At 40.2% G+C, this 25,388-nt stretch overlaps 1 protein-coding gene across 3 annotated transcripts in view; it reads right to left on the bottom strand.

Moving 5' to 3' along the window:
* The window catches only part of mcat (malonyl CoA:ACP acyltransferase (mitochondrial)), a 91,562-nt gene that overhangs the window by 60,406 nt on the left and 5,768 nt on the right, over positions 1-25,388 (bottom strand). For 2 of the 3 annotated variants that reach the window (XM_048607624.1, XM_048607625.1), the window contains exons 2-4: positions 21,944-22,031; positions 18,384-18,601; positions 14,383-14,694 (exon numbers count right to left, since the gene is read on the bottom strand). In XM_048607624.1, the coding sequence (XP_048463581.1) occupies positions 14,383-14,694; positions 18,384-18,601; positions 21,944-22,031 (618 nt within the window). Of the gene's footprint in view, positions 1-13,925; positions 14,695-18,383; positions 18,602-21,943; positions 22,032-25,388 lie in introns of those variants that run through there. The other variant, XM_020530225.2, reaches the window with a different exon arrangement.

Genomic DNA, 25,388 nt, shown 5'->3' with positions numbered 1-25,388 from the left:
GATCCAACTATATTCGATATAAATAAATATTGTTTGAAGGGGCACCTTGAGGTCTGACTCTAATTTATCCAAATAGACAAACCCTGATCAAAACCTTGCTTCCCATATTCTGCATGGTTGTACAGAGAATCACAGCACACCTTCCCTGCTGCAGCATACTTTCCCTTTGAGAGAACCCCCCATCCCCACCCTTCTCCGCTCATTAACAAAATAATTCTAAGCCAGGATATCTGTCTGCAGTTACCACAGCTACTCTTGTCTTTGTTTTAGAGATGAACATTTTGCACCTTGCACTTGGAATGTCCCTCCCTGGCCCCCTCCATTCCCATGGTAACCATGCCATCCAGGTATGTTTTCACATGGAATTTTAAACAGACCACACATCTCTCTTCACAACTCCAAACTACCCTTAATTAAATAGTATCAAAACATATCTTATAAAAGAATCTATCCATCCTCACAGCCATAACAATTGCTTAGGCCTTTGCCCTTCACATTGTAGAAAGGCTATAAAGGACTTGCATAGGGTATGGGACATGGTTTCCTGGGTCATACACTATTGACTGTATGATATGATCTGAGTGCTATCCTATGTTATCAGATTTATGCAATAGACCTCTCATATTAGAGTTGATCCTTCTGTGCACCTTCTCTGTAGCTGTCACACTATATTCTGCACTCTGTTCTAACACCCTGATGTACTTAAGTAAAATATGATATGACCGGTTAGCATGCAAAACAATACTTTTTACTGTACATGTGACAATAATAAATCAAATCAAATCAAATGCCCAGATCAAGGTTTGAATTGTACAGAAAGGCTGAGTCTTTTTTCCCTGGAGCGTCAGTGGCTGAGGTGTGATCTTATAGAGGCTTATAAAATCATGTAAGGCATGGTTAGGGTGAATAGCCAAAGTCTTTTCCCCAGACTGGGGGAGTCGAAAACTAGAGGGCATAGGTCTATGGTCAGAGGTGAAAGATTTAAAAAGGAGCTGGGGGGTAACTTTTTCGCATAGAGGGTGGAACGAGCTGCCAGAGGAAGTGGTGGAGGCTGGTACAATTACAACATTTAAAAGGCATCTGGATGGGCACATGAATAAGAAGGATTTAGAGAGTTAGGAGTCAAATGCTGGCAAATTGGACTAGGTCAGATTTAGATGTCTAGTTGGTGTGGACAAGTTGGACAGTAGGGTCTGTTTCCATGCTGTATGACTCTATGACTCTGTGTGACATTTACCACAAAGACAGAGTTCTTGTTCAGACTAATGTCCTGAAGCTAGGTAAAATACTAACTACTTGTACTGTTATAAGTTCTGAAACTTACACCTGATCTAGATTCTTTGCTTACTGATATTATGGCTATTTTACATGACTGTAATAACACTCATAGCTGACTCCAATACACCACACAAGGAAGGTGAAATAAGGACTCAATACTAGGACATTATATTGCTGTGATCTCATCTAATGGTCTTAAAGGTACATAGCCTGTTTGTTCTGGAATCTGTGCAATAGTACAAGAGTATAGAATAGATTTATTGGATTCGGCACCGGGAATAAGTGTCTCCAATTAAATAGACAGGATGGAGAAGCTGAAGATTGTTCTTCCGAGAGCAGAGAAGTTTGATCGAGGTGTTCAAAATCATGAATTGCTTTGATGGACATGTCAAAATAAAGGTGACAAATTACCATTATAAGATCCAGCAAAATATGTAAAATTCAAAATGACCATATGTAGCCCTGTTAGATTTTAATTTATAAAACAAAACCCATCCAAAGCATTGCTGTGTTTTTGAGTAAATGCTTTTGACCTCAGAGCAGTTTCATATTTACTTGCCAGCATTTGCATTAGCTTGTGCCATAAGAACAGCCTTAAGAGCATAAGCCCATGATGTTACTTTTGACCTGAGCCATATGGCTACTCTCACTTACAAAAAATGCTTACAACTAACCGTAACTAAGCTAAATACAATTTAACTCTGCACTTGCTCAATCACATTAAAACTACTGAGAAATTAGAGTCATAGACTCATACAGCACAGAAACAGACCCTTCGGTCCAACTCGTCCAGGTGACTAGGTTTCTCAAATTAAACTTGCCCCATTTGCCTGCATTTGGCCCATATCCTGCTAAACCTTTCCCGTTCATATACCTGTCCAAATGTCTTTTAAATGTTGTAACTATACCTGCATCTCCCACTTCCTCTGGTAGTTCACTCTAAATTTGGACCAGTCTCTGTGTGAAAAAGTTGACCCTCAGGTTCCTTTTAAATGTTTCCCTTCTCACCTTAAAAATATGCCCTCTCGTTTTGAATTTCCCTACCCTAGGGAAAAGGCCTTTGCTATTCACTTATTTATGCATCTCATGATTTTATAAACCTCAATAAGATCACACCTCAACCTTCTACCCTCCAGGGAAAAAAGTCCAGCCTATCTAGCCTCTCCTTATAACTGAAAGCCTCCAGACTGGTAACATCCTGGTAAATCTTTTCTGCGCCCTTAAAAAGAATGAATTACTCAATCCATATCATTGTTCATAAGTCACTGAAAATGAACTTGCAGATACTGCAAGCAATGAGAGAAAAAAAGTGGTATGTTGGCGTGATGACATGAGAATTTGAGTATAGGAGTAAAGATGTCATACTGCAATTGTATAGAGCCTCGCTGAGACAACACCTGGAGTATTCTGTATAGTCTAGGTCTCTTTACCTACAGAAAGTTGTACTTGCTATAGAGGGTGTGCAAGAAAGGTTCACCAAACTAATTCATGGGATGTAAGGATTGTCCTATGAGGAAAGATCTCTGGAGTTTAGAAGAATAAGAAGCGAGCCCATTCATACGTATGCAATATTTACAGGGATTGACAAGGTACGTGCAGGAAGGATGTGTTCCCTGGCTGGGAGAGGTGGTGGTCTGGAGCTAGGGAACACAGTCTTAGAATGAGGAAGGCCATTTAGAGATGAGGAGGAATTTCTTCACCCAGAGGGTGGTGAATCTTTGGAATTCTCAACTCAGAGTGGGCGGGCGGTGGGGGAGTGGTGTGTGGTGGAGACTCAATCATTGACTATGTTCAAGCTTGAGATTATTATTTACATCTAAAAGCATTAAGGGATTTGGAATAGAGTAGGAAAATGGTGTTGAAGCAAAGGGTCACATTGGGGGTAGTTGAACAATTGAATGATCAGATGGTAGATGCCGAGTCAGGGGAGATGGGGTTTGAGTCAGAAACAGTCACTTGGTCAAGGTAGCAGTGGCAGTCAGAGATTGGGGGTCAGTTGTGTAGTTACTTAGATATTAACTTAGGTTTTAGTCTGTCTAATAATCTTGGGTTTCTACCTGAGTAAATACTACAGAACTGTCAGAAATCTCGGTCTCTAATTCAGAGTTGGGGACACCCATGGGGAGCTGTGTGTGCGCGTGTTTGCGCGTGCAGTAGGCAGGGGAATTGCCCATCAGAAATTGAAACTTGCAGGAACATTTTCTAAAAGATCAGCATTTCCAAATATCCAAAGACCCCCCAATCCATTGCTTCAGTCCTGCATCTGGTTCCAACAATATAGAAACCATAAGATTCAGAAAACATTTTTCATATCCTATGATTTTTCTCCAGGACTGTTAGCATTGTCTCCAGGAGATGAATCTTTAATTCCTGGAGGCTTAAAGACAATCCTGGATTGTTGCCAAGCCAAATTTGTCCATTATGTCTGTAACAGTACTGGCTCCATTCTAATCTGATTTCCCTGCTCTTTCCCAATATCCTTTAGACATTATTTAATTTTCATTTAAATGTTCCAATAATCTTAACTTCAAAAGCAACTTGTGGTAATGCAATTCATATTCTAATAAGTCCTTACATGAAAATTTTCTCCAACTCCACAATCCCATTCCTCTCATACTAATCCTAAATTCAGATGTAGTTTATACTGGTTTACTGACTAGTGGAAATGATTTTGTGCTGTAAACCTTCACAAACCTTTTCAAAACATTGGACACTTCTACAGATCCCCTGTTAATATTCTGCTCTAATGAATACCATTTCATATCTTTCATTACATTACTCATCAGTTTTTTTCTCTGGGATCATCTTGGTGAGTCCACCTTGCGATTTTTTTTAATCAAATGGGATTCTCAAACCTCACACATACTATCACAGCTCAACAACAAGAAGCATAAGAAACATAAACTTGCCCACTTCAGAACACCTTGCTGTTTGTTATATACATTAACAACCTGGATGTAAATGTAGAAGGTATAATTTGTAAGTTTGCAGATAACGTGAAAATTGGTGGGTGTTGTTGATTGGGAGGACGATGGTCTCAGGCTACAATCTGATATTAATCAGCTGGTTAACTGGACGGAGCAATGGCAGATGGAATTTAATCTTAATAAATGTGAGATGATGCAGTTTGGGAGATCCAATAAGGGAAGAATATACACAATGAATGGTAAAGCCTTAGGAAGCTTGGAGGAACAAAGAGATTTGATGTCTATAGGTCCTTGAAGGTGTCAGCACAAGTAGACAAGTTGGTAAAAAAGGCATACTGTTTGCCTTCATTAGGCAAGGCATAGAATATAGGAGCAAGGAAGTTCTGTTACAACTTTATAAAACATTGGTTACGCCACAGATGGAATACTGTGTGCAGTTCTGGTCACCACACTATCAAAAAGACGTGTTTGCACTGGAGAGGGTACAGAGGAGATACACCAGGATGTTACCTGGGATGAAAGGTTTCAGTTATGAGGAGAGACTGGATAAGCTGGGTTTGTTTTCCTTGGAGCAGAGGAGGCTGACATGGTATCTAATTGAGGTATACAAAATTATAAGAGATGTAGAGTAGATTGTGAGAATCTCTTCCCCATTGCAGGCATGTCTAAGACTGGAGGGTGTAAGTTAAGGTCAGGAGTAAGTGGTTTAGAGGAGATCTAAGGAAAATGTTTTTCACTCAGAGGGTGGTAGAAATATGGAATGTGCTGCCTGAGAGGGTGGTGAGGCAGGTATTGTCACAACATTTAAGCAGCATCGGGATGAGCACTTAAAATGCCAAGGTATAGTAGGCTATGGTCTAAGGGCAGGTAAATGGGATTTAGTGCATCTTGGTGTTTGTTGGTTAGCAAAGATACGGTGGGCCAAAGGGCCTGTTTCTGTGCTGTATGATTCTATATCTCTATAACCTTGTTTTCATACAAATCATTCAATATTGTCAATACTGTTTTGTCATCTCAGTGAGAATCTTGGGGAGAATGCCAGAGGTTGAAAACCACATCACAGCTTAGCTCTATCAACAGGGGCCAGTGTGTAAAGTTACAGTCTGCTGCTTACAATGATGTGCACAATGTGGCAAATTGATAGGCTGTAATCCTAAACTATGACTGGCTGAATTGAAAGTATAACAAATTGTAGAATTGTCTTTCTGTTGCCTGCTTTGTTTCTGTCACAGAGGTGTAAATACCGTTGCTGAATCTCTCACTATCTACATCCTAGGGGATTAGTGAATTTACAAATCAAGCATCAGCCTGCCTCACCCATCTGCCCACCTCTCTACTTACCCACTCACCCATTCACTACTCTCAATCATTCATTAAAAGACTCGGGGTTTTAAAAACATCACAGGATATAGCAGCAGCTACAATGATAAGAGGATATCCTCACCTTCCTCCCTCTCTATTCCACTAATTGGCATTAGATCAGAGGTGTTTCATTGTCCACTTCTCTGTCAGCTGGGATTGGAAGGTACTTGAAGAATTGGATAGTCATGTCTAGGCAGTGGTTCGAAACCATTTCTTTTAGTTTTATTTTCTTACAGTAAAAGCCTTAAAATTTGAAACCTTGTTGCGAAATTCATTGAATCAATCACTGGAAATTTAAATATCTTTTTAAAAATTATTGGTCTCTCCAGGGATTGTAATACAATATTGTTTAAAGGTTTAGCATAACTTCCTTGGCTTTTGTACTCTCTATATCTACAGATAAAAACAAGAATTCAAAGTTCTTTTATCAGGTTTCTTAACTTGTCTTACTACATTCAAAGATTCTGTTCACACATTCTCAGTTCTCTGCATTCCTGCATTCCCTTAAAAACCGAAAAGCGTATAATGATTCTCTGCACTTTCCCGTCAAATGTATCACGTTATAATACTCCACATTAAATTTCACCTGTTGCAATTGGGATTTCTCAAATCTCATTTCAGAAGTTGTTGCAACATACTAAAACAGTACGAAGGACTCACTCCAATGCCAACTTTCCATCTGCACATTAACCCCTAATCTTTCTTAACTATGTACATAGGACATCACCAGAAGTAATTCAGAAATTGCCACTCCTAGAAGTCTTGATTTTCAACTCAGTGCATAATATTCACTCATCTACCATAATTTACTGGCCTCTCAACTTCTCATGCCTGTTTGCCCATGGAGCTATGACATTGGTCAGGACCATAATCTGAGTGCCTTTCATTATCTGCCTTGTATTAGTCCAACTCTAGGTATCAAAGAATCTGTGCATTGCTGCAAGGGGAGACATGCTGTCAAAGTTTTTCATCTTACATTCACCACAACAAATGCAAGAATGCCACATTTCAAATGCAACAACAATTAGTGCAACATTGAAAGCTTCAACAGCACGGGCAGAATGTTCCCAGCATCACAACAACATTTGCAATGGTGAACAGGCTGGGACAATATGTCGACAGTGGAAAAATGAGTTTCTTGACAGTGAGGGAAAAAAGATTTTGATTTTTGCCCTAATGTTTAAATGTCTAGATGAGAATCTCGCTACTAAGTGCAAGGGCCATATTTCGATGCAACAAATCTCAATTCTTTATGTGCAGGTTACTATTGTCTCAGGTATCGTTGAGAAACTAGGCAATGCCAATTCCCGACTTGAAAGTGAGAATGGTAACCCGGTGGCTTTCTTCTCTGGGCATCCATATTGGCCAGTATTCCCTAACAGCTCAGGGCATGATCCATGGGCAGTAGCTGCCTGCAGCCTCCATCAATGGCAGTTGGCATCAGCAATGAACCAGCCTCACCAGTGCATCATGACATATGTTGCACTAACTTGCAATATAGTTCAGCTCTTAAGTATTGCACTTTGGTGCCCAATGGCAGCTTACAGTACAACACTTCAGCCACAACACATCTGTGCATGCACCTGTCTAATGCATCAGAACATTTTCTCCATTACCCATGTCATTTAGATACTGGGGTAATTCTTTCCATGCTGTTGAAGCTTTTAATCAAACACTTCTTGTGGGTTTCCTTCACACTTGTTTTCAGCTACACTGAACTAATAGCACATGGCTTCTTCTGAGCCCCCAGCAATAACTCCAACATTGAGCTTCACCTCCTAGTTTCCAGGATTTCCCCTGATTCCTGACTGTTCACAGCCTGTAACTGCAGCACCTTTTGAAAGGGAGCCTTTCCTCCATGATCCTAAGTCTTTCAGTGACTGCAGCTTGAGGATAACAAGCTTTTCCTTTAGTCAGTTGGATGATCCAAAAGATAATTTGGTAAAACAGAACTTGAGTATTGCTCAAAAAGACAAATTTTTTGAAATTTTTCTTTGTCTGGATGAGTGCAATACAATTTGCAATAGAAATTGGAGGGAGAAGTCAACATTTATGCTACATGAGAGTACAATACTGATTGATTAGCAAATGGACTCTGAATAATAGAGGCATTACCTTGAAGAATGTACCAATTATTGATGATTGAAACTGAACTCCCAGGGGCTTTGTTTAAATGCTCAAATAGTCAGGTTGACTGATCAGGGCATTGTCTTGAGCAATGATTCAGTGAATGGTTGACACCTATTTTGTTGCATTGGAACAGGCACAGAGTGTGTGTACATGTTCTTTCTATCTACAAAGAATAGGGCCCTGTGTATTAAATTATGTAGCTTCCAGTGCATACAAGTGTACTACACTATGAGCCCAGCTGACAATCCTAAATTAGTTGTCAGCATAATTATTTGAACATTCGGGATTATCCAAAAAAATGTTCACCAATTTCAGAATTACTACAATTGACTGTTCAGTAAGTCTTAAATTGTTCTGCGTGACTTATTGAAAAATTCGGAATAGACCTCACAGTACTGAATGGAACTAAAATATTTACACAATAAATTGTATCTTTAAAATGGCTTGTTCCCTGAATGTTACAATATTCACATATTGCTGCTATGCAATGTACAAAACAGATACAAAACAGGATTTCATCATAAGACCAATTACAATAACAGAGGGATTCCCCGCATTGGTGAGGTGGTCTCTGTGCCATAAGACTGTCACCCACTGCTTTAATTCTACAATATTCTTGCACTGGGAGGAAACTGGAGAAAGACACAGGGAGAATGTGCAAACTCCACACAGACAGTCACCCAAGGCTGGAATCAAACACAGGTCCCTGGCACTCCGAGATAACAGTACTAACCATAATCTGTTTTACTTTAGTGCAGAGATGAACTTTGGAGCACAATGTAAAAAGCTTCCTAATTTTAAAATTGAATACCAAATACAGTTTGAACCAAGAGGCTTGGGATATGATGATGTGCAATATTAAAACATCTCTGTAACTGTCACGATGTGTCCCCATATCAAATTCACTCACAACAGCTGCTAACTTAATTCTATTCAGTCAATCTAGCATTTCCAATGAAATTTTAATGTACTGTCATGGCATGTATTACAAATTGGATGGGTCACTAGATTTACTTTCTTCAAGAAAACAATAGTTGAATTAGGGAATGTTTCATCCTTCTTATCCAATGCACAAGCTCAGTAATAAGCGAGGTGGACATATTGCTACACTGCATTCATTGGGACCTGCAATTTAATCATTTTACAATCAAACTGAACAAGATCCCACCCAAGACATATGGTGCATCCAAAGTTACTGCGCAAATGTGGGATTTAAGAAATGATATTCTTTTCTTCAACATTTTCCATCCCCATTAGGTTACTGCATCAATCCCTTAGTGAAATCATAGTTAAGTAGCCTACACCACAACTTTTACTAATACCATTGTTTGTTCCTCAAAATAGCGTAAACATGCATGGTCAAAAGCAGAAGTTACTGGAAAAGTTCAGCAGGTCAGGCAGCATCTGTGAAGAAAAAAATCAGAGTTAACTGAGAACTGTTCTGAGGGAGAGTCACTGGACCCGAAACGTTAACTCGGAATTTTCGTCACAGACGCTGCCAGACCTGCTGGGCTTTTCCAGCAACTTCTGTTTTTGTTCCTGATTTACAGCATCCACAGTTCTTTCAGTTTTTAAATATGCATAGTACCTCCCTCTGGCAGAAATATAGGGACATTGCAATAGGGCAATAGCCACGAGGCTGATTCTTAGGTGATAGGGCTGAGTTATCAGGAGTGAAGGAGAAACCTGAGGTTTTCCTGCTCTGAAAGGTGGGAAATGACCAGTGACCTGAGATAGTATACAGTGGGTGAATCCAGAAAGTTACCGTTAGATTTCAAGCTTCCTCTCAATATCTTTAAATCATCTTTACAGTAAAATGCAGTTTCTGTAAGGAAATCTATGTCTCCCAGGAGTATAAACATATGATTGTGTGACTTGTATCCCAGGTCTAACATCCATTCATTTGCACAGTTTTCAGCACAGACACCAAGTTTTTCCTCGCAACATAGTACCTGCTCCAAAAGGGAGGGAATGCTTGGCTGCCAGGCCATAAAGTTGAGGCTAAACTCTGGTGTGTATTCCCAGTGCCGCATGTGACAGGAACAAACAAGGCAGCAGCCACTTATTTTCTGAGAGCTAATACCCAATAAAGTTCATCCAGGTGGAAACTTTGCCATCTGCATCATCATTTACTTGACACAGTGGCAGATGTCATAAGGATCTTTCAGTCATCTTCCTGCCATCAAACCTGAAGCTGTCAATTCAATACTTAAATGAATTGAGTTTGGTACAAATGATCTTAGGAATCTCAGCAACCAAGGTCACAAGTATGGATTTATCATTTTTTGTTGTTGTTTGTTTTGTGGTTTAATACTCTTTCTTTTTCTACTGTTCCTGAGAATAGTAAGTGCTGTACACCAGGCAAAGCTTTGCACCAGGTGCTGGAAAGCAGGATTAGAACGGGTGGTTAATTTGTTTTTCATCTGACACCAACACAATGGGCTGAATGGCCCGTTCTAGTCCTAAGGTAATCAATATTTTAACAGGTTCATTTTACAGGCAATGTGTTTTGTATTCAGAAGCACAACCTTTTAACAGTGTTTAGTGTGATGGTGAAGAAGGTCATCACTTAATTGCAGTTCATCTGACCTGCTCATGATGACTGTGGTATAATTAAAACCCACATTCTATCTTCCCATGAGAATAACGTATCAGAAATAATTTAGTGTGTAAAGACAATACAGCAAAATGTAAATGCAGGCACCAGCAATTGGGAAAAATTAGTCTCATATATTATTAGTCCCACAGTTAATAAAGAACAAATATATCTTTTAAAATACTTTCAATTTGCTAGCCCTTTTCCTCTTCTAAAATGGTGGTTTTGTGTAAAATAATTTAATTTTTTTGGAGTTTAAGATCCGCACTATGGGGTATTGAAATTCATCTTCAAGTTGTTAATATGAATTTTGAAATGAATCTTGTTTCTTTTTTGACAAGCACTTATTTTATGAAGAAGGGGTCCTCCCAGGTCTCCATCTGCCCCTCCCAGGCCTCTAGCAGATCTGCATGGCTAGTGTTCTGATTCATCCGTAACCCTTGTGCACATCAGGTTGAGAAGGGCAGTCATGTTGTATTAGCATCAAGCACTCAAGTCAGATCCAACTTATCAGATGCAGCGTAAACAAAGAATGCCCATTCTGTCCCCAGAGGGTGTCATAGGAATATTGCAATGTTAGTTTCTGTCACATGTTTCAGTCACAATTTGGGTTTTCCCACAGATGAGGAGGACCCAATTGACTAGGTTGTCTCTAACTGAGAGAATATCCTCAGAGAACTATACGTCGACTGAACTCAGAAGGAAGCTGTTCAGTTCAACATGCTTGAGCCTGACAGACTACAACTGATATTACATTCACTCTGCCAGGTTGGCTCACTGCCAGTCAGTGCTGAAGTTTGTCTTCATGGGATACATTTAAATACATCAGTATCTTCCTCCCTGCGCTTCGAGTTAGTGTTAATTTAACAATGTGAGTTTGTGAACGTACACTGGAATAGTAGGAGAAACAAAACAAAAATAACTATTGCATTTACATGTATTCTAAATATTTTGCTTATAAAATTAACCTATTGAAAAAAAATAGAAGAGGATAGGACCAGAACAGGCTATTCAGCCCATTGTTCACAGATTTGTAGCTTACGGAGCTTCAGGTGCAAGTATCCAGGTATCTTTCAAACAAGTTGAGGGTTTCTGCCTCCGCCATCAAAATCAGGCAGTGAATTCCAGACACCCACCACCTTCTGGATGGAAACATTCTCGTGTCCTATCAAATCCTCCCGACAACCACTTTAAATCTGTGCCCCTGGTAACTAACATCTACACTAGAGGAAGCAGGTTTTCCCTGTGCACTCTATCCAAGCCCACCTTTGTTTTGTACACTCCAATTAAATCAGACCTTAGCCTCCTCTGGTCTAGAGAAAACAACGCTAGCCTATGCAAGCTGTCCTCTTAGCTGTAATTTTCAAGCCCTGGCAACACTATTGTAAATCTCCTCTGTAATCAAAACAATTATATCCTTCCTGTAATGTAGTGATAAGATGGTTCACAAAGTTTCAGCTGTGGCCTAACCATATTTTATGCAGTTCCAGCATCACATCCTTGTTTTTGCATTGTATACCTTGTTCAAAAAAAGAAAGCATCTCATAGGCTTTATTTACCAGCTTATCTACCTGTGGGCATGCACTGCCAGGTCTCACACTTCCTTTACCATTCTCAACATTAGACCATTTATCGTACATTCACTTGCACTGTTTGCCCACCAAATATATTACTGAACACATTACAAGACTGAATTCAATTTGTCACTTTTCCATCCACTCAATCAAAACGTTAACATAATTCTGGAGTCAAACATCCTCTTCATTATCAACTACAAGGCCAAGTTTTTGTAAAGTTCCCAATAATGCCTCCCACATTTATGACCTACAGATTAATATACAATAAATTGCGAACTTTGAGCCCTGAGAAATGCTACCAAAAACAGCCTTCCATATAGAAAAATATCCATTACTCTTAGTGTCTGCTGCCAACTCACCACATTTTCCTGCATACTTTTCACTTTCGCTTTTCTGACTTACTTAAAGTCCATGCAGACAACATCCACTATACTACCCTCAATTGTACTCGTTAGTTCCTCAAAAATTCAACTAAGTTGGTAAGTCATGGCTATCCCTGAACAAATCCATGCTGACTACCATTTATTAATCGATGCTTTACAAAGAGACAGTTCATCTTGTCTCTCAGAATTGATCGAATAATTTGCCAACCACCAAAGTCAGGCTGACTGGTCTATAATTATTTGGTGTATCCCTCACACCCTCCAAACCCCTGGTACCTGACCTATAACCGGTGAGGATTGAAAAATTATCCTCCGAGCATATGTAATTTCCTCCCGGACTTCTTGAACAGCCTGGGATACAATGCATCCAGCCCTGGTGATTTATCCAACTTCAAAGATGTCAGTCCCTCCAGTACTTCGTCTTGCATTATGCTTATTGTAGCTTGTATTTGCTTCCACTGGAATGTTTGTCATTCTTTGTGATGACAGAGACAAAATACTTATTAAGTATCCTGTCCAATATTTTTAAATATCCTCCCTTTCCTTCTTTATTATGCCCACTGGGGTATTGCACTGGAAATCAAGACCAGCTATTCCAGGAATTATCACAAAAATTAAAGGTGCATAAAAAGTAGCCAGAATTCATCAGCTTACCAGTCTTTTACACCGAGGTTGATGGAAAGCACAAACTAGACTCCTGTACTTTACATAAATTACTACTTATTACAGGTAAATAGAATGCAGCGAGAAATCAACACTTATGAACCATCGGCATAGAACTCTTAATTAAAGCTCGAGCCCCTTTTAAAACTCTCCCTCCACAGCACACAGACAGGCACAGAAAGACATTAAAAAAAGTGCCGTGAGCAGACAGAAAGACTGGGAAGGCAATTCAACTGTCCTTGACTACACGGTTCACTGAGATGATCTTTTTGCCTCGTCAGAAGCTGCTGTTCCTCATTAGTATTAAATATTATAACTTGTTTTGACAAGTGGTAGGAGTGTTAAATTTGCTTCTACAGCAGGTACTCGAGGCAAATAAATGGAAGAAAAATCTAAATAAGCACATGGGCAAGAAAGAACAAAGGATATGCTGCTAGAGTGAGATGATGTAGGGTAGGAGGGTAGAACAGCATAGAATACGAGGGCTGTAACGCCTGTTTCTCTGTTTTAAACTAAACAATTCTATGTAACACAATGTAATATGTAGCCTCAATATCTTATCACTTCGACATATTATTTAATGTATTAATTTTAGGTTGCATACAGTCAGCGTGGAAAGGAACATGATTGACATTCCACATGAGATTCAGTGACCAGTACTGCAATGAGGGAGTAGCTACTACGTTTGAGCACACAATCTCAGATGTATCTGTAACAATAGCTCAGGTTTTGGATGACAGGAAATATGTTACTTTGTTTGTAGAAACCACCCAGTTGCCATTGGACAGAAATAGTGGAAGACAAAACAGAAGTTCAGAAATCAAAGTTAATTCTCTTCGTAGGAATCCAAGTAGATTTCTCATCACAGCCGATTTTTTTTAGATGGGACAAAAATTAACTATTCTCTTGACATGGAAAAGAACTTGTGCCTGGTTGAAACATATAACATGATGTGCAATACATAGTTAAAGAAACATAAGTGTGCACATTAAAAGCAGAATTCCTCTGATTAGGTTTTCAGCCAGACATTTTCTTGTGTTTATTTTATTTGGGCCATCTGAGAGATCTTATGTCCTAACAATCCTTCTCAATTTCTGACAGACAATATAACTCCTTGTAGATTCAAATTCTACACATCACCTTCAGCACAGTTACAACTCAACAGTTCACTTTCTGTATCTTTTGTCTCTGTAAAGTCATTAAACCACCACTTAATTGCAAAAAGCAATTTCTACCAGTTCAAGTTGTACAAATTGCTTTCAGCCTGATGGAACACATCAGGCAAAAGTGAAATGTTCGATAATTAACAGCAAGAAAAATTCATCTTTTATCAGTTTTTCTGCACAAAAAATACTTCATTCTTCCTCAGTCTCATCCTTTAATTTCACATCTATATGTTGATAGAATCTCCAAGCCTTCAGGTTGCAGTTTTTCAACATGGTCCCAAGCTGGGTCCCTGGACCTACCTCATATGTATCTGGAAAATCAATCCCCTGTTCTCGTTCATACATAGCATGCATAGTTTGTTCCCATTTTACAGGCATCACCAGCTGTTTCACCAAAAGTTGCCGAATGTGTTTACTGTTCATGTATTTTTTGGCATCCACGTTGGAGTAGACCGATATCAGAGGTTTCTCAATGCTGATTTCCTTCAAGATATTACGGAGTGGCTCAGTTGCTGATGCCATGAGGCGGGTGTGGAAGGCACCGCTGACTGGCAGAAGTTTAGTTCGCAGAAAGTGGAACTTTTGGCAATTCTGCTGCAAATATTTAAGAGCCTGTGTCAAAAGAAAAGTACTTTTTGAATCTCATCATTGCAGTTACTTCACTCAGAATGTATTTTTTTATTAACCAAAGTGGTAATGAAGATCAATATTACTGAAAAATGTTTTGTCATTTGTGAACGAATCCCAGGTTGTTAAAAAGTAGCAAAGATGAATATAACATAAGTAAAAGTCACAACCTTTCACTCCTCTTTGGGAAAAGGCATTGAGCACAAGGCGGGAAGGATTGTTTTAAATCACTATTAAAGCAAAGGAAGCAGGATTAGACAAGGAAAAACTTGTCTATGGAAGAGGAATGGGAATTGCAGCTGAGCATTATCCTCAGTCAATCTAATGCTTATAAGTAAACTTTCCATTGGCAGCCATTGGATAGCTATTAGACACAGGAGCTGAGAGTAGTTTTCCTCTTCCATTCATCATGGTCAAGCTAAACTAACTCAGCACTGGTTGCAGGCTGAATATGGGAGTTTTCAGCTCTCACTGACTTGCCTGTTTGTACTGCTTAATAAAAGGTCACATTAAACATGCAATTAAAATATTGAGTGTAGTGAGTGAACTTTGAAACCCTGCAGTACAGGTGAAGTGTAGTAATATCAGAAAACCAAATGCTGATGTTGATTCTGAAGCAATCTAGTCATCCAGGTAAAATGTGAGGCAGATCATTTTACATTTTGAAGGAGAGATCTGAAATACCATGCTAGTGAGGTCACCGATGGGCCGGATTTTATGTACTCGCTCTGCTGGGTTTGAAGGTAGAGGGAAAATTCAGGGGGTGTCCTTGCTGTTGCTTTCCTACCCACCTCAACCTATCTAAAGTTTTAAAGGGGTAAATGGCATCAGTCAACCAGCCAAAAACCTCCAGCCCAAAAGTCTATCCATAAGCAGAATGGAAGATGAAGAAAACTAAGACTGAATGGCAATCTGCTTCCGAGCCTCACTTTCGTGTGAATTCCACTAATGCCAGCTCAGAGTGGCCATCACCAGAGGAGGACACATAGTCAATGTTAGTCAAATTCATCAGCCCTGATGCCCCCACTTTCCTGGGACCAGGACCTGGAGTATCACCTTCATCACGCTCTTACTTTGCTGCTCAAATGAGGTGGTAAAGAAAGGTTCTATCAGTTGTCTGTTTCTTGGCACATGATGATCATTTTCATTAATTACACATATTTAAGTTAGCAATTTATGTAAATTTTGTATTTTTTCAAAACCACATTTAATGTTATAATAAACTTTATATTTCCTAAGTTTTCTCAATTGCCTGGGAGTGAGAGAAAAACTGTAACGTGCTCTCCATGCAAAAAGGCTAGGCAACACTGTTTAAACATTTGAAACTCAGTCAAGCATTCATAATAACCTCAACTGTGAAACCAGACCCTTCCAAATAAAACAATTCAGTTTACTGTAACAGGAAAAACCGATGCCCATGTTTTTTGTTTCCTTTACATTTTACCAGATGGCCTGTCATGTATTGCAGACCAGAAACAGGTGTCTGCTTTTTCTAATTGAAAGTTGCAAAATATTTTTTGTCTTCAAAAATTTAAAGGACTTTTGGATTTTTAAATATTTTCAAATCATGAGACCAGAGTACCCAAGCAATGTTTCCGTCAACATTAATGCATTACAGCACCCATCTCATTTGGAAAATATCCTAATATCTTTCAACATTTGCCCAACACTGATCAATGCTGGCTCAGTGGCTCACACTGCTGTCTCACAGTGCCAGAGACCCAAGTTTGATTCCACTCTCGGGCAGCTGTCTGTTTGGAGTTTGCACATTCTCCCCATGTCTACGTGGGTTTCCTCTGGGTGCTCCGATTTCCTCCCACAGTCCAAAGATGTGCAGGTTAGGTGGATGCTAAATTGCCCATAGTGTCCGGGGATGTGGGGTTAGGTGGGTTAGTTGTGGAAAATGTAGTGTTATGGGGATAGGGTAGAGAGGGGGGTTTGGGTGGGATGCTCTTCAGAGGATTGGTGCAGACTCGATGGGCTAAATGGCCTGCTTCCACACCACAGGAATTCTATGATATGAATTTAATGATCAAGTTACTTTTGGGGGACAAAGTCCAATAATGAACCTTAGCTACAAAAACACATCTAACCTGTGATAGAGAATCCAACTACCAAAATGGAAAAATCAGTCTTTTTGTACTTCGAAGCCTGTCAAGGAAAGAATTGCAGGTTACTGTTTTTGGTATCCTCCTTGGGACTGGAGTTCCTCCATGGTTCACGACTCCTTTGAGAGGCCCTGACATAAGTGTTCTTACGGAAGTACAAGGTTTAACCCACCCACCCTTGCAATGCAACCAGAAAGAACAGGAGTGCTGCACGCAGGCTTGCTGTCTCATCCTTATCCTGCTCGACAAACATTCCTGGAAACAGGAATGGGAATAGAAACGAGATTCCCACAAACAGGGTCCTGCCCATCATTTTTAAAAGAGCTCCAAAATCAGTCAAACTCTTTGAAAATTCAGACCCTCTTCTCACCTTTGAATAAAATAAGTGCACCGAACAAACCAAAATACTTCTTAATCACTTTAGATTTTGCCAAGTGTTTTCTGATGTAATATCACTTTGTGGTCATCAGATGGCAACACTGCATCAAATGGAGATTTAGATAACATTTCTTTGCAAAGAATAATCCCTTGTAGAATTTACTAATTTTTTTTTAAGGGTCTGAAATTACTTTGCTCCACATCCACATATAGGTTGCACTTTCTTTTAAAAGAAATTTTTGGGATGTGCCCTATTGCCAACGAGAAAGTGATGAGCTATCTTCCTGAACCACTTCAATCCATGTGGTGGACACCCATGTAGTGTAGGTACCAGCACTTTTCTCTGTCACTGGTTGATACAGCTGAGTGCCTTGCTCGATTGTTTCAAAGGGCAGTTAAGAATCGAATGCCTGGCTGTAGCTTTGGAGTCACATGTAGGCCAAACCAGGTGAGAATAACAGAATTCCTTCCCTGAAGGAAATTAGGTGTATTTATGACAATTTCAGCATTGTTAAATAATCTGAATTTTAAATTCCCCCAAGTCAAGATAGCTAGATTACTATTAACATTGCCATTATGTTGCAGTCCTCCTTATTGGGACAGCAAATTTCTCTCATTGTCCCTTTGCCAATGGCCAGATTAGTAACAGAGTTCATTTCAGCAAGGAGGAAGGTGATCCTGCACCATTCAGGTAAAGGAACTGATAAATGTTACTGACAGCAAAAGACTGGGCTATTGTAATCAAGAAAGGCAAAATGTTTGAACTGGGAATTGAAAGTGATGAGAACATTGCAAAAGTTACTTTCAAAAGCCATAATTGTCAGCTGTGACCAAAGTAGCTGCGAACCATTATAATTCTTTGAAAATTACATGTGGCCATACATATATCTCTCTGAAATTTGACTCTACACTGTGCTTAAATACAGTTGTTCACTGTGAATTAAAGACTTAAAAGGTCCAACACATTTTTCTTATGCTTGTCATTGAATGTGTTGATATAATGATAAAATTGCATTGCCATTTGCTTTTTTGGCCCAAACAATATTATTTGGTCATACCTTTAATTGACCTTAAATACACTGATATTTGAGAAGAAAGTATAATTTATGTCTCTGACTCAACACTGAATCAGTTTAATGTATGTGTGATTCATCTAGAAGAAAAGAATTTCACATTTCCACTGCTTACCTGTAAATTTCCAGCAATCACGCGTCCATTGGGAAAGAGGTAGTTAGCCACTTCACACACAGGATCCTCGATTCCCAATGTCTTGCAATGTTCTTGAGCCTCCAGGCAGGCATACTTGAATTTGGATTCCGCCTGCCCCATAACAGATAACATGCCACTGGGAATGGATTCTGATGCCTCCTGCATAGCCTCTGCCCGCACTTTCACTGCATGGAGAGCTGTCATAGAGAACAACACTGGTAAACACAGCTTCGATTTCAAATTATTCACTTTCATTTCATGTTCATCGCCTGCCAGATTTCACAAATAGAGGAATGGGAACAGAGAAAAATCTAAGTTGGGTGGTTGATGATGCATTAAGGTTCATAGAAGAGAACTGGCATTTACAGGGCGAATATTAAAAAGAAAATGAGGACCCCAAATATAGCAAAGCTACAAAAATAAAGTTTAGAAAGTTTGACAGGGAATTTCAAACAAAGTTAAGAAAAAAGCATGAATGGTAATAAATTTATTTTCAATAAATGCATTGATTAAATCCAAGTGAGGCCATCATAGAGGTTAAACACATTATTGCCTCAGTTTTAAAGGAGTTGGGTATTGAGATTGTTAAACCAAAAGAAGTGCGTGTACAACAAGTGCAAGTAGTGTAAAAGTAGAGCAAGGTGCTATTAAGAGAGAAGTAGTCTCAATTAAGTTACTTAAACTACATATTAGATAAATCACATGGAGATAGATTATATCCAAAGATCATGGTGTAGTAAGTCAGGAAATGGTGTAAAATTCGACAACAATGTTCCAAAATTCTAAGCTTGCTTTTACACAGTACTACTCATGAGGACAGAGCTACAACGGGCTGGTGAGCTGTACTTATTTGTTGCAATGTTGGAAAATGCACCAGCCAATTTCCACACAAGAAAAGGTCCCCCATACAGCAATGAGATAAATGATGAATTAAAATGTTGTTGGAGGGACAGATATTGGCTAAAACACTAGAAAGATCAACTTACTCATCTTCAGAAGTAATAGGGTTGTTGTCATGGGTGACAGTCAACTTCCCTAATATAGACTGGAACCTCCTAAGTGCAAACTGTTTGGATGGAGCAGATTTTGTCAGGTGTGTCCAGGAAGGATTTCTGACTCAATACGTAGATAGGCCGACTAGAGGGGAGGCCATATTGGATTTGGTGCTTGGCAACGAACCAGGCCAGGTGTCAGCCCTCTCAGTGGGACAGCATTTTGGTGATAGTGATCACAACTCCCTGATCTTTTCTATAGTCATGGAGAGGGATAGGAGCAGACGGTATGGGAAAGTATTTAATTGGGAGAGGGGGAATTACAATGCTATTAGGCAAGAACTGCGGAGCATAAATTGGGATCAGATATTCTCAGGGAAACGCATGACAGAAATGTGGAGGTTGCTTAGGGAGCAGTTGCTACAAATACTGGATAGATTTGTCCCACTGAGGCAAAGAAGGGATGATAGTGAAGGAACCTTGGATGACAAGACGTGTGGAACATCTAGTCAAGAGGAAGAAGGAAGCTTACTTAAGGTTGAGGAAGCAAGGATTGGACAGGGCTCTAGAGGTCTACAAGGTAGCCAGGAAGGAACTGAAGAATGGACTTAGGAGAGCTAGAAGGGGGTATGAGAAAACCTTGGCTAGGATCAAGAAAAACCCCAAGGCGTTCTATGCTTATGTGAGGAACAAGAGGATGGCCAGAGTGAGGGTAGGGCCAATCAGGGATAGTGGGGGGAACTTGTGTGCGGAGTCAGAAGAGGTAGGGGAGGTCCTTAATGAATACTTTGCTTCAGTATTCACCAGTGAGAGGGACCTCGATGCTTGTGAGGACAGCATGAAACAGGCAGATATGCTCAAACAGGTTGATTTAAGAAGGAGGATGTTCTAGAAATTTTGAAAAACATGAGTCCCATGGGCCAGCCCAGATATACCCAACGTTACTACGGGAAGCAACAGAAGAGATTGCTGCCCCTTTGGCGATGATCTTTGCATCCTCACTGTCCACTGGAGTAGTACCAGATGATTGGAGGGTGGCAAATGTCATTCCTTTGTTCAAGAAAGGGAATAGCGATAATCCTGGGAATTACAGGCCGGTCAGTCTTACTTCTGTGGTAGGCAAGTTATTGGAGAGGATTCTGAGAGATAGTATTTATGATTATTTGGAAAAGCACAGTTTGATTAGAAATAGCATGGCTTTGTGAGGGGCGGATCATGCCTCACAAGCCTTATTGAATTCTTTGAGGATGTGACAAAACGCATTGATGAAGGCAGAACAGTGAATGTGGTGTATATGGATTTTAGCAAGGCATTTCATAAGGTTCCACACGGTAGGCTCATTCAGAAAGTAACGAGGCATGGGATTCAGGGAAATTTGGCTGTCTGGATATTAAACTGGCCGTCCGGATACTAAACTGGCCGTCCAATAGAAGACAGATGGTGGTAGTAGATGGAAAGTATTCAGCCTTGAATTCGGTGACCAGTGGTGTTCCGCAGGGATCTGTTCTGGGACCTCTGCTCTGTGATCTTTATGAATGACTTGGATGAGGAAGTGGAAGGGTGGGTTAGTAAGTTTGCCGATGACATTAAGGTTGGTGGAGTTGTGGACAGCGTGGAGGGCTGTTGTAAGTTGCAACGGGACATTGACAGGATGCAGAGCTGGGAAAAGAAGTGGCAGATGGAATTCAACCCAGAAAAGTGTGAAGTGATTCATTTTGAATGCAGAATACAGGGTTAATGGCAGGATTCTTGGCAGTGTGGAGGAGCTGAGGGATCTTGGGGTCCACGTCCATAGGTCCCTCAAAGTTCTACCCAAGTTGATAGGGTTGTAAAGAAGGCGTATGGTGTGTCGGCTTTCATTGGCAGGGGAATTGAATTTAAGAGCCGCGAGGTTATGCTGCAGTTCTATAAAACTCTGGTTAGACCACACTTGGAATATTGTGTTCAGTTCTGGTCACCTTATTGTAGGAAGGATGTGGAAGCTTTAGAGAGGGTGCAGAGGAGATTTACCAGGATGCTGCCTGGACTGGAGGGCAGGTCTTATGTGGAAAGCTTGAGGGAGCTGGGTCTTTTTTCATTGGAGTGAAGAAGGATGAGAGGTGACTTGATAGAGGTGTACAAGATGATGAGAAGCATAGATAGAGTGGATAGTCAGAGAATTTTTCCCAGGGCGGAAATGACTATTACGAGGGGGCATAATTTTAAGGTGATCGGAGGAAGATATAGGGGAGATGTCAGAGGTAGGTTCTTTACAGAGAGAGTGGTGGGCGTGTGGAATGCACTGTCAGCAGTGGTAGTGGATTCAGATATTAGAGACTTTTAAGTGACTTTTGGATAGGCACATGGAGGATAGTAAAATGTAGGGTACACAGGGTAGTTTGATCTTAGTAGAGTAATAGGTCAACACAACATCGTGGGCCGAAGGGCCTGTACTGTGCTGTACTGTTCTATGTTCTATGTTCTATGTTCACTCATCCTGAATGTTGTAAATGGGAATCTCATTTATGCACTACTCTAGAGTTTTGATTTTATCTTTCATAGTCTCACCTTCAGCAAAGTCTATTGCTCCTGCAAAGACCAAGGCAGCAAACTCTCCCACACTGAATCCTGCTGCTCCAACACATTTCTCAACAGCCTAGAGACATAAAAAGACAGTCAGAACTTAGCAACATGAAAAATGAAAATCCAAAATAGATAGTGTACAGTGAACTAGATATCTACACAGTTCCAAGCCCAAAATTAACTGTTAACTCTGATTAGAATGGCAATCATTTTATTAGAGCTCACAAGTGTTTCAAAGCGAAGTAAAAGGAAAATTAAATTAATTTTAATTCCAGTCCCTCCAGTGCCCGTCAGAGATGGAAAGCCTCAAGTGTACCAACACCAAAATTAACTATTAGCTCCCTGACAAAGCAAAGAAAATGAATACCTCTTCCTACCACCATCACCCACACCTCCATGGTCATAAATCAACACCAATTTATTCTCACTTGCTTAAATAACACGGAGCCCACAAACCAGCAATGACCCTGGATAAATCTCCAGTTTTGTGTTCACTTCTAAAACTCATAAAAGATAGTAATAGAACTACTTTTACTGACTTCACTGACTTTAAAAAAAAGAAAGAATGGGCTGGAGTTTGTACTGAGAACTATATGGGCATTGAGTGCGTCTGGTTTAGTTTAGCCCTGCTGCTGGTATTCATAATCTGGGCTCATAAACAATGTACAAAGTAAAGTACTTCACAAAACACGTGAGAGTATGCCCAGCTACATACACGGCCAGTTGTCTGTTCAATGTTGCAAAGAGCTGCAGTAAGAATGTCCATTTCCATAGATAGCACTGAGTTGTTGATCACAGTCATATTAACATACTGCACAGTAAGAGGAGGAGGAAAAGCCACAAGATGGATGAATTATCAAGCAGCATTTTTAAAAATCCTACAGCCACCTGAGCATGCACTAACACCAAATGCAAAAACACAGAATTGCCAAATGGTGGAGGATGGAAAACCACCCAATATTGCACTTTCTGCATGTCATATGTCTGCTTCTGACTGAATCACTGTACAACTACAACATCTTCCATTTATATAGCACACTTAATGTTGTAGAACATCTTTTACAATGCTTTGTCCAAGATGCCACAAACAAAAGCAAACTCCACTGAACAGCAGGTCTGAGTATTAGATCCAAAACAGAACAGTATGAGAAATTGGAGAGAGCTTGAGAAAAAGTGCAGCTATGAATGTAGAAGCAAGTGCAGGACAGAGGGAATCTGACTGGTGGAGCAGAGAGCATAGGAGACAGGAAAAAAGTCAACAGCAATTAAAAGTCATCACCCAATGAGCTCAACCTGTCAAGTCCAAATAGACACACAACCTATGAGGAAGATGATCAAGGGGTTTACTCTCAATGAGCAACTAATACTTTCTGTTGGGTTTAGGGCGCAGATTGGGTTGGTCATTGCATATATGTAGCAAGGTTACTGAAAACTACCTTTAGCATTGAATGAACCACATATACCTGCCTGCAAACTATTTCTAACCTAGTCAGTAGTAAAGGATGAGAGACCAGATTCTGAGAGCATAATTTCACAATTTGGTGAGATGAAATGCTGTTTATGATCCGACTCTAGATTTTTAACTGTGGACATGTTTCTCAATCTCCTTTCACATTTCGTTGAAAGGTTGTACATTTATGTCAGGAAAGAGAAACTAACAGTCCAAGTGTGGGTCTTGTGAGTAGAGAGAGAGTGCAACCAGTGAAAAAGAAGTTATAATGAGCCCATGTGAAAGTAGAATTCAAATGGGACATGTGCATAGAGAACATGGAACTAGAGGACAGGTACAATCAGACTACTGAAAGCTGAGTGAGAACAGAAGAGGTGTGTTGGAATGTGAGGAGAAAGAGAATGGGACATGCAAGTAGAGAAAGGTTAGTTGGGTGTGTCAGAGTAGAAATAGTATGGGACCTGTTCGAAAAGAGATGGATATGTACCAATGAAAGGTGGAGATGAAATAGACAGCTTTTGAGAAGAACAACTGTGGCAGTCACTAACACAAAAGCACAGGTAGTCCTGTTATAACACATGTTTCAATGAAGCAAATTGGCTGTAACGTGATTGATGAGTAATGGACGCCGTCTGGATAATGCAAGCTTTCTGCAGTACGGGTATAGCGATTTCTCTATAATGCGATTTTTTAATGGTGCAATTTTCTATAGCACGAGGCACACGAGAATGCAACTATCTAAGGTTTTGGAGTAGATTTGTAGCTCGGGTTGTGGGTGTTGTGGTTGGTTGGCTCGCCGAGCTGGTTTGTTGTTCCGCAGACGTTTCATTACTGTGCTGGGTAACATCATCAGTGCAGCCTCTGATGAAGCGTCAGTGTGTTTTCCCACCTGGTTTTTAAACTCTGGAGCCCCTTGAGCTGGATTGCCTCACTTCCGGTTTTCCTTCGTAGTGGAGCGTATATGGGGTCGAGTTCTATGTGTTTATTGATGGCTTTCTTCGTGGAATACCAGGCTTCTAGGCTCCTGGGACAAGCTAAGCAGAGACAGGCACGGGAATTCCTAGAAGCCTGGTATTCCACGAAGAAAGCCATCAATAAACACATAGAACTCAACCCCATATACACTCCACTACACAGGAAAACCAGAAGTGAGGCAATCCACCTCAACGGACTCCAGAGTTTAAAAACCAGGCGAGAAAACACACCGATGCTTCATCGGAGGCTGCACTGATGATGTTACCCAGCAGGGTAATGAAACGTCTGCGGAACAGCAAACCAGTTCGGCGAGCCAACCAACCACAACAATGCAACTATCGCTCAGGACCCGTCCTGCCTCCTCTAATTGAGTATTAGAGTTGGGACATTATGCAACTACCTGCAATGTTTTCTTTTAGATGGAGTGTGCAAACACAGTACAGCTTGGAATTTATTGTTCATTGTAAGAAAACAGGTCAGCCTCCACGTTGTTAAAGTTCACCCGTGGACAAGGTAGCAATGATTGGAAGGATTTGAGCCAGCTTAGTACACAGAGAAGTCAGAGAGACCATTGATACCAAGATGTTTCATTCAGCATTATCAAATAAGATTTGACAAAAACACCCATGTTAGGATATATTAGGGTAGGTCAAAGAAGAAGGTTAAAGAACATTTTAAAACAGAAGAAAGCACAAAGTGGTGGATTGGTTTTAGGAGGCAATTCAGAGTTTAAGGTCTTGGTGGGTAAAAGGTCAGAAGTGGAGTACAACAGTGCTGAAAGTGTGGCGTTTATACAGATATGGAGGGACAAAAGCAGGAGAGGGCTGAAAACAGTGGAGGCTTTGTTGCTCTGGAGGATAATGCAGGGCAGTATGCAAGGTGCAAGGTGAGAATGTAGATTAGTGAGAGTTAAGATATGAGCCACACAGATTTGGATAAACTCAAGTTTACAGACAGTGCATGATGGGAGTCCAGCAATGGAAGAGTTCGGTCTGGAAGGTAACA

This window comes from Rhincodon typus, chromosome 18 (assembly GCF_021869965.1).
Source record: "Rhincodon typus isolate 14 chromosome 18, sRhiTyp1.1, whole genome shotgun sequence".
NCBI classification, from domain to species: Eukaryota; Metazoa; Chordata; class Chondrichthyes; order Orectolobiformes; family Rhincodontidae; genus Rhincodon; species Rhincodon typus.
Note: the sequence above shows the minus strand (reverse complement) of the source record. Positions and strands in the feature narration are given on the sequence as shown.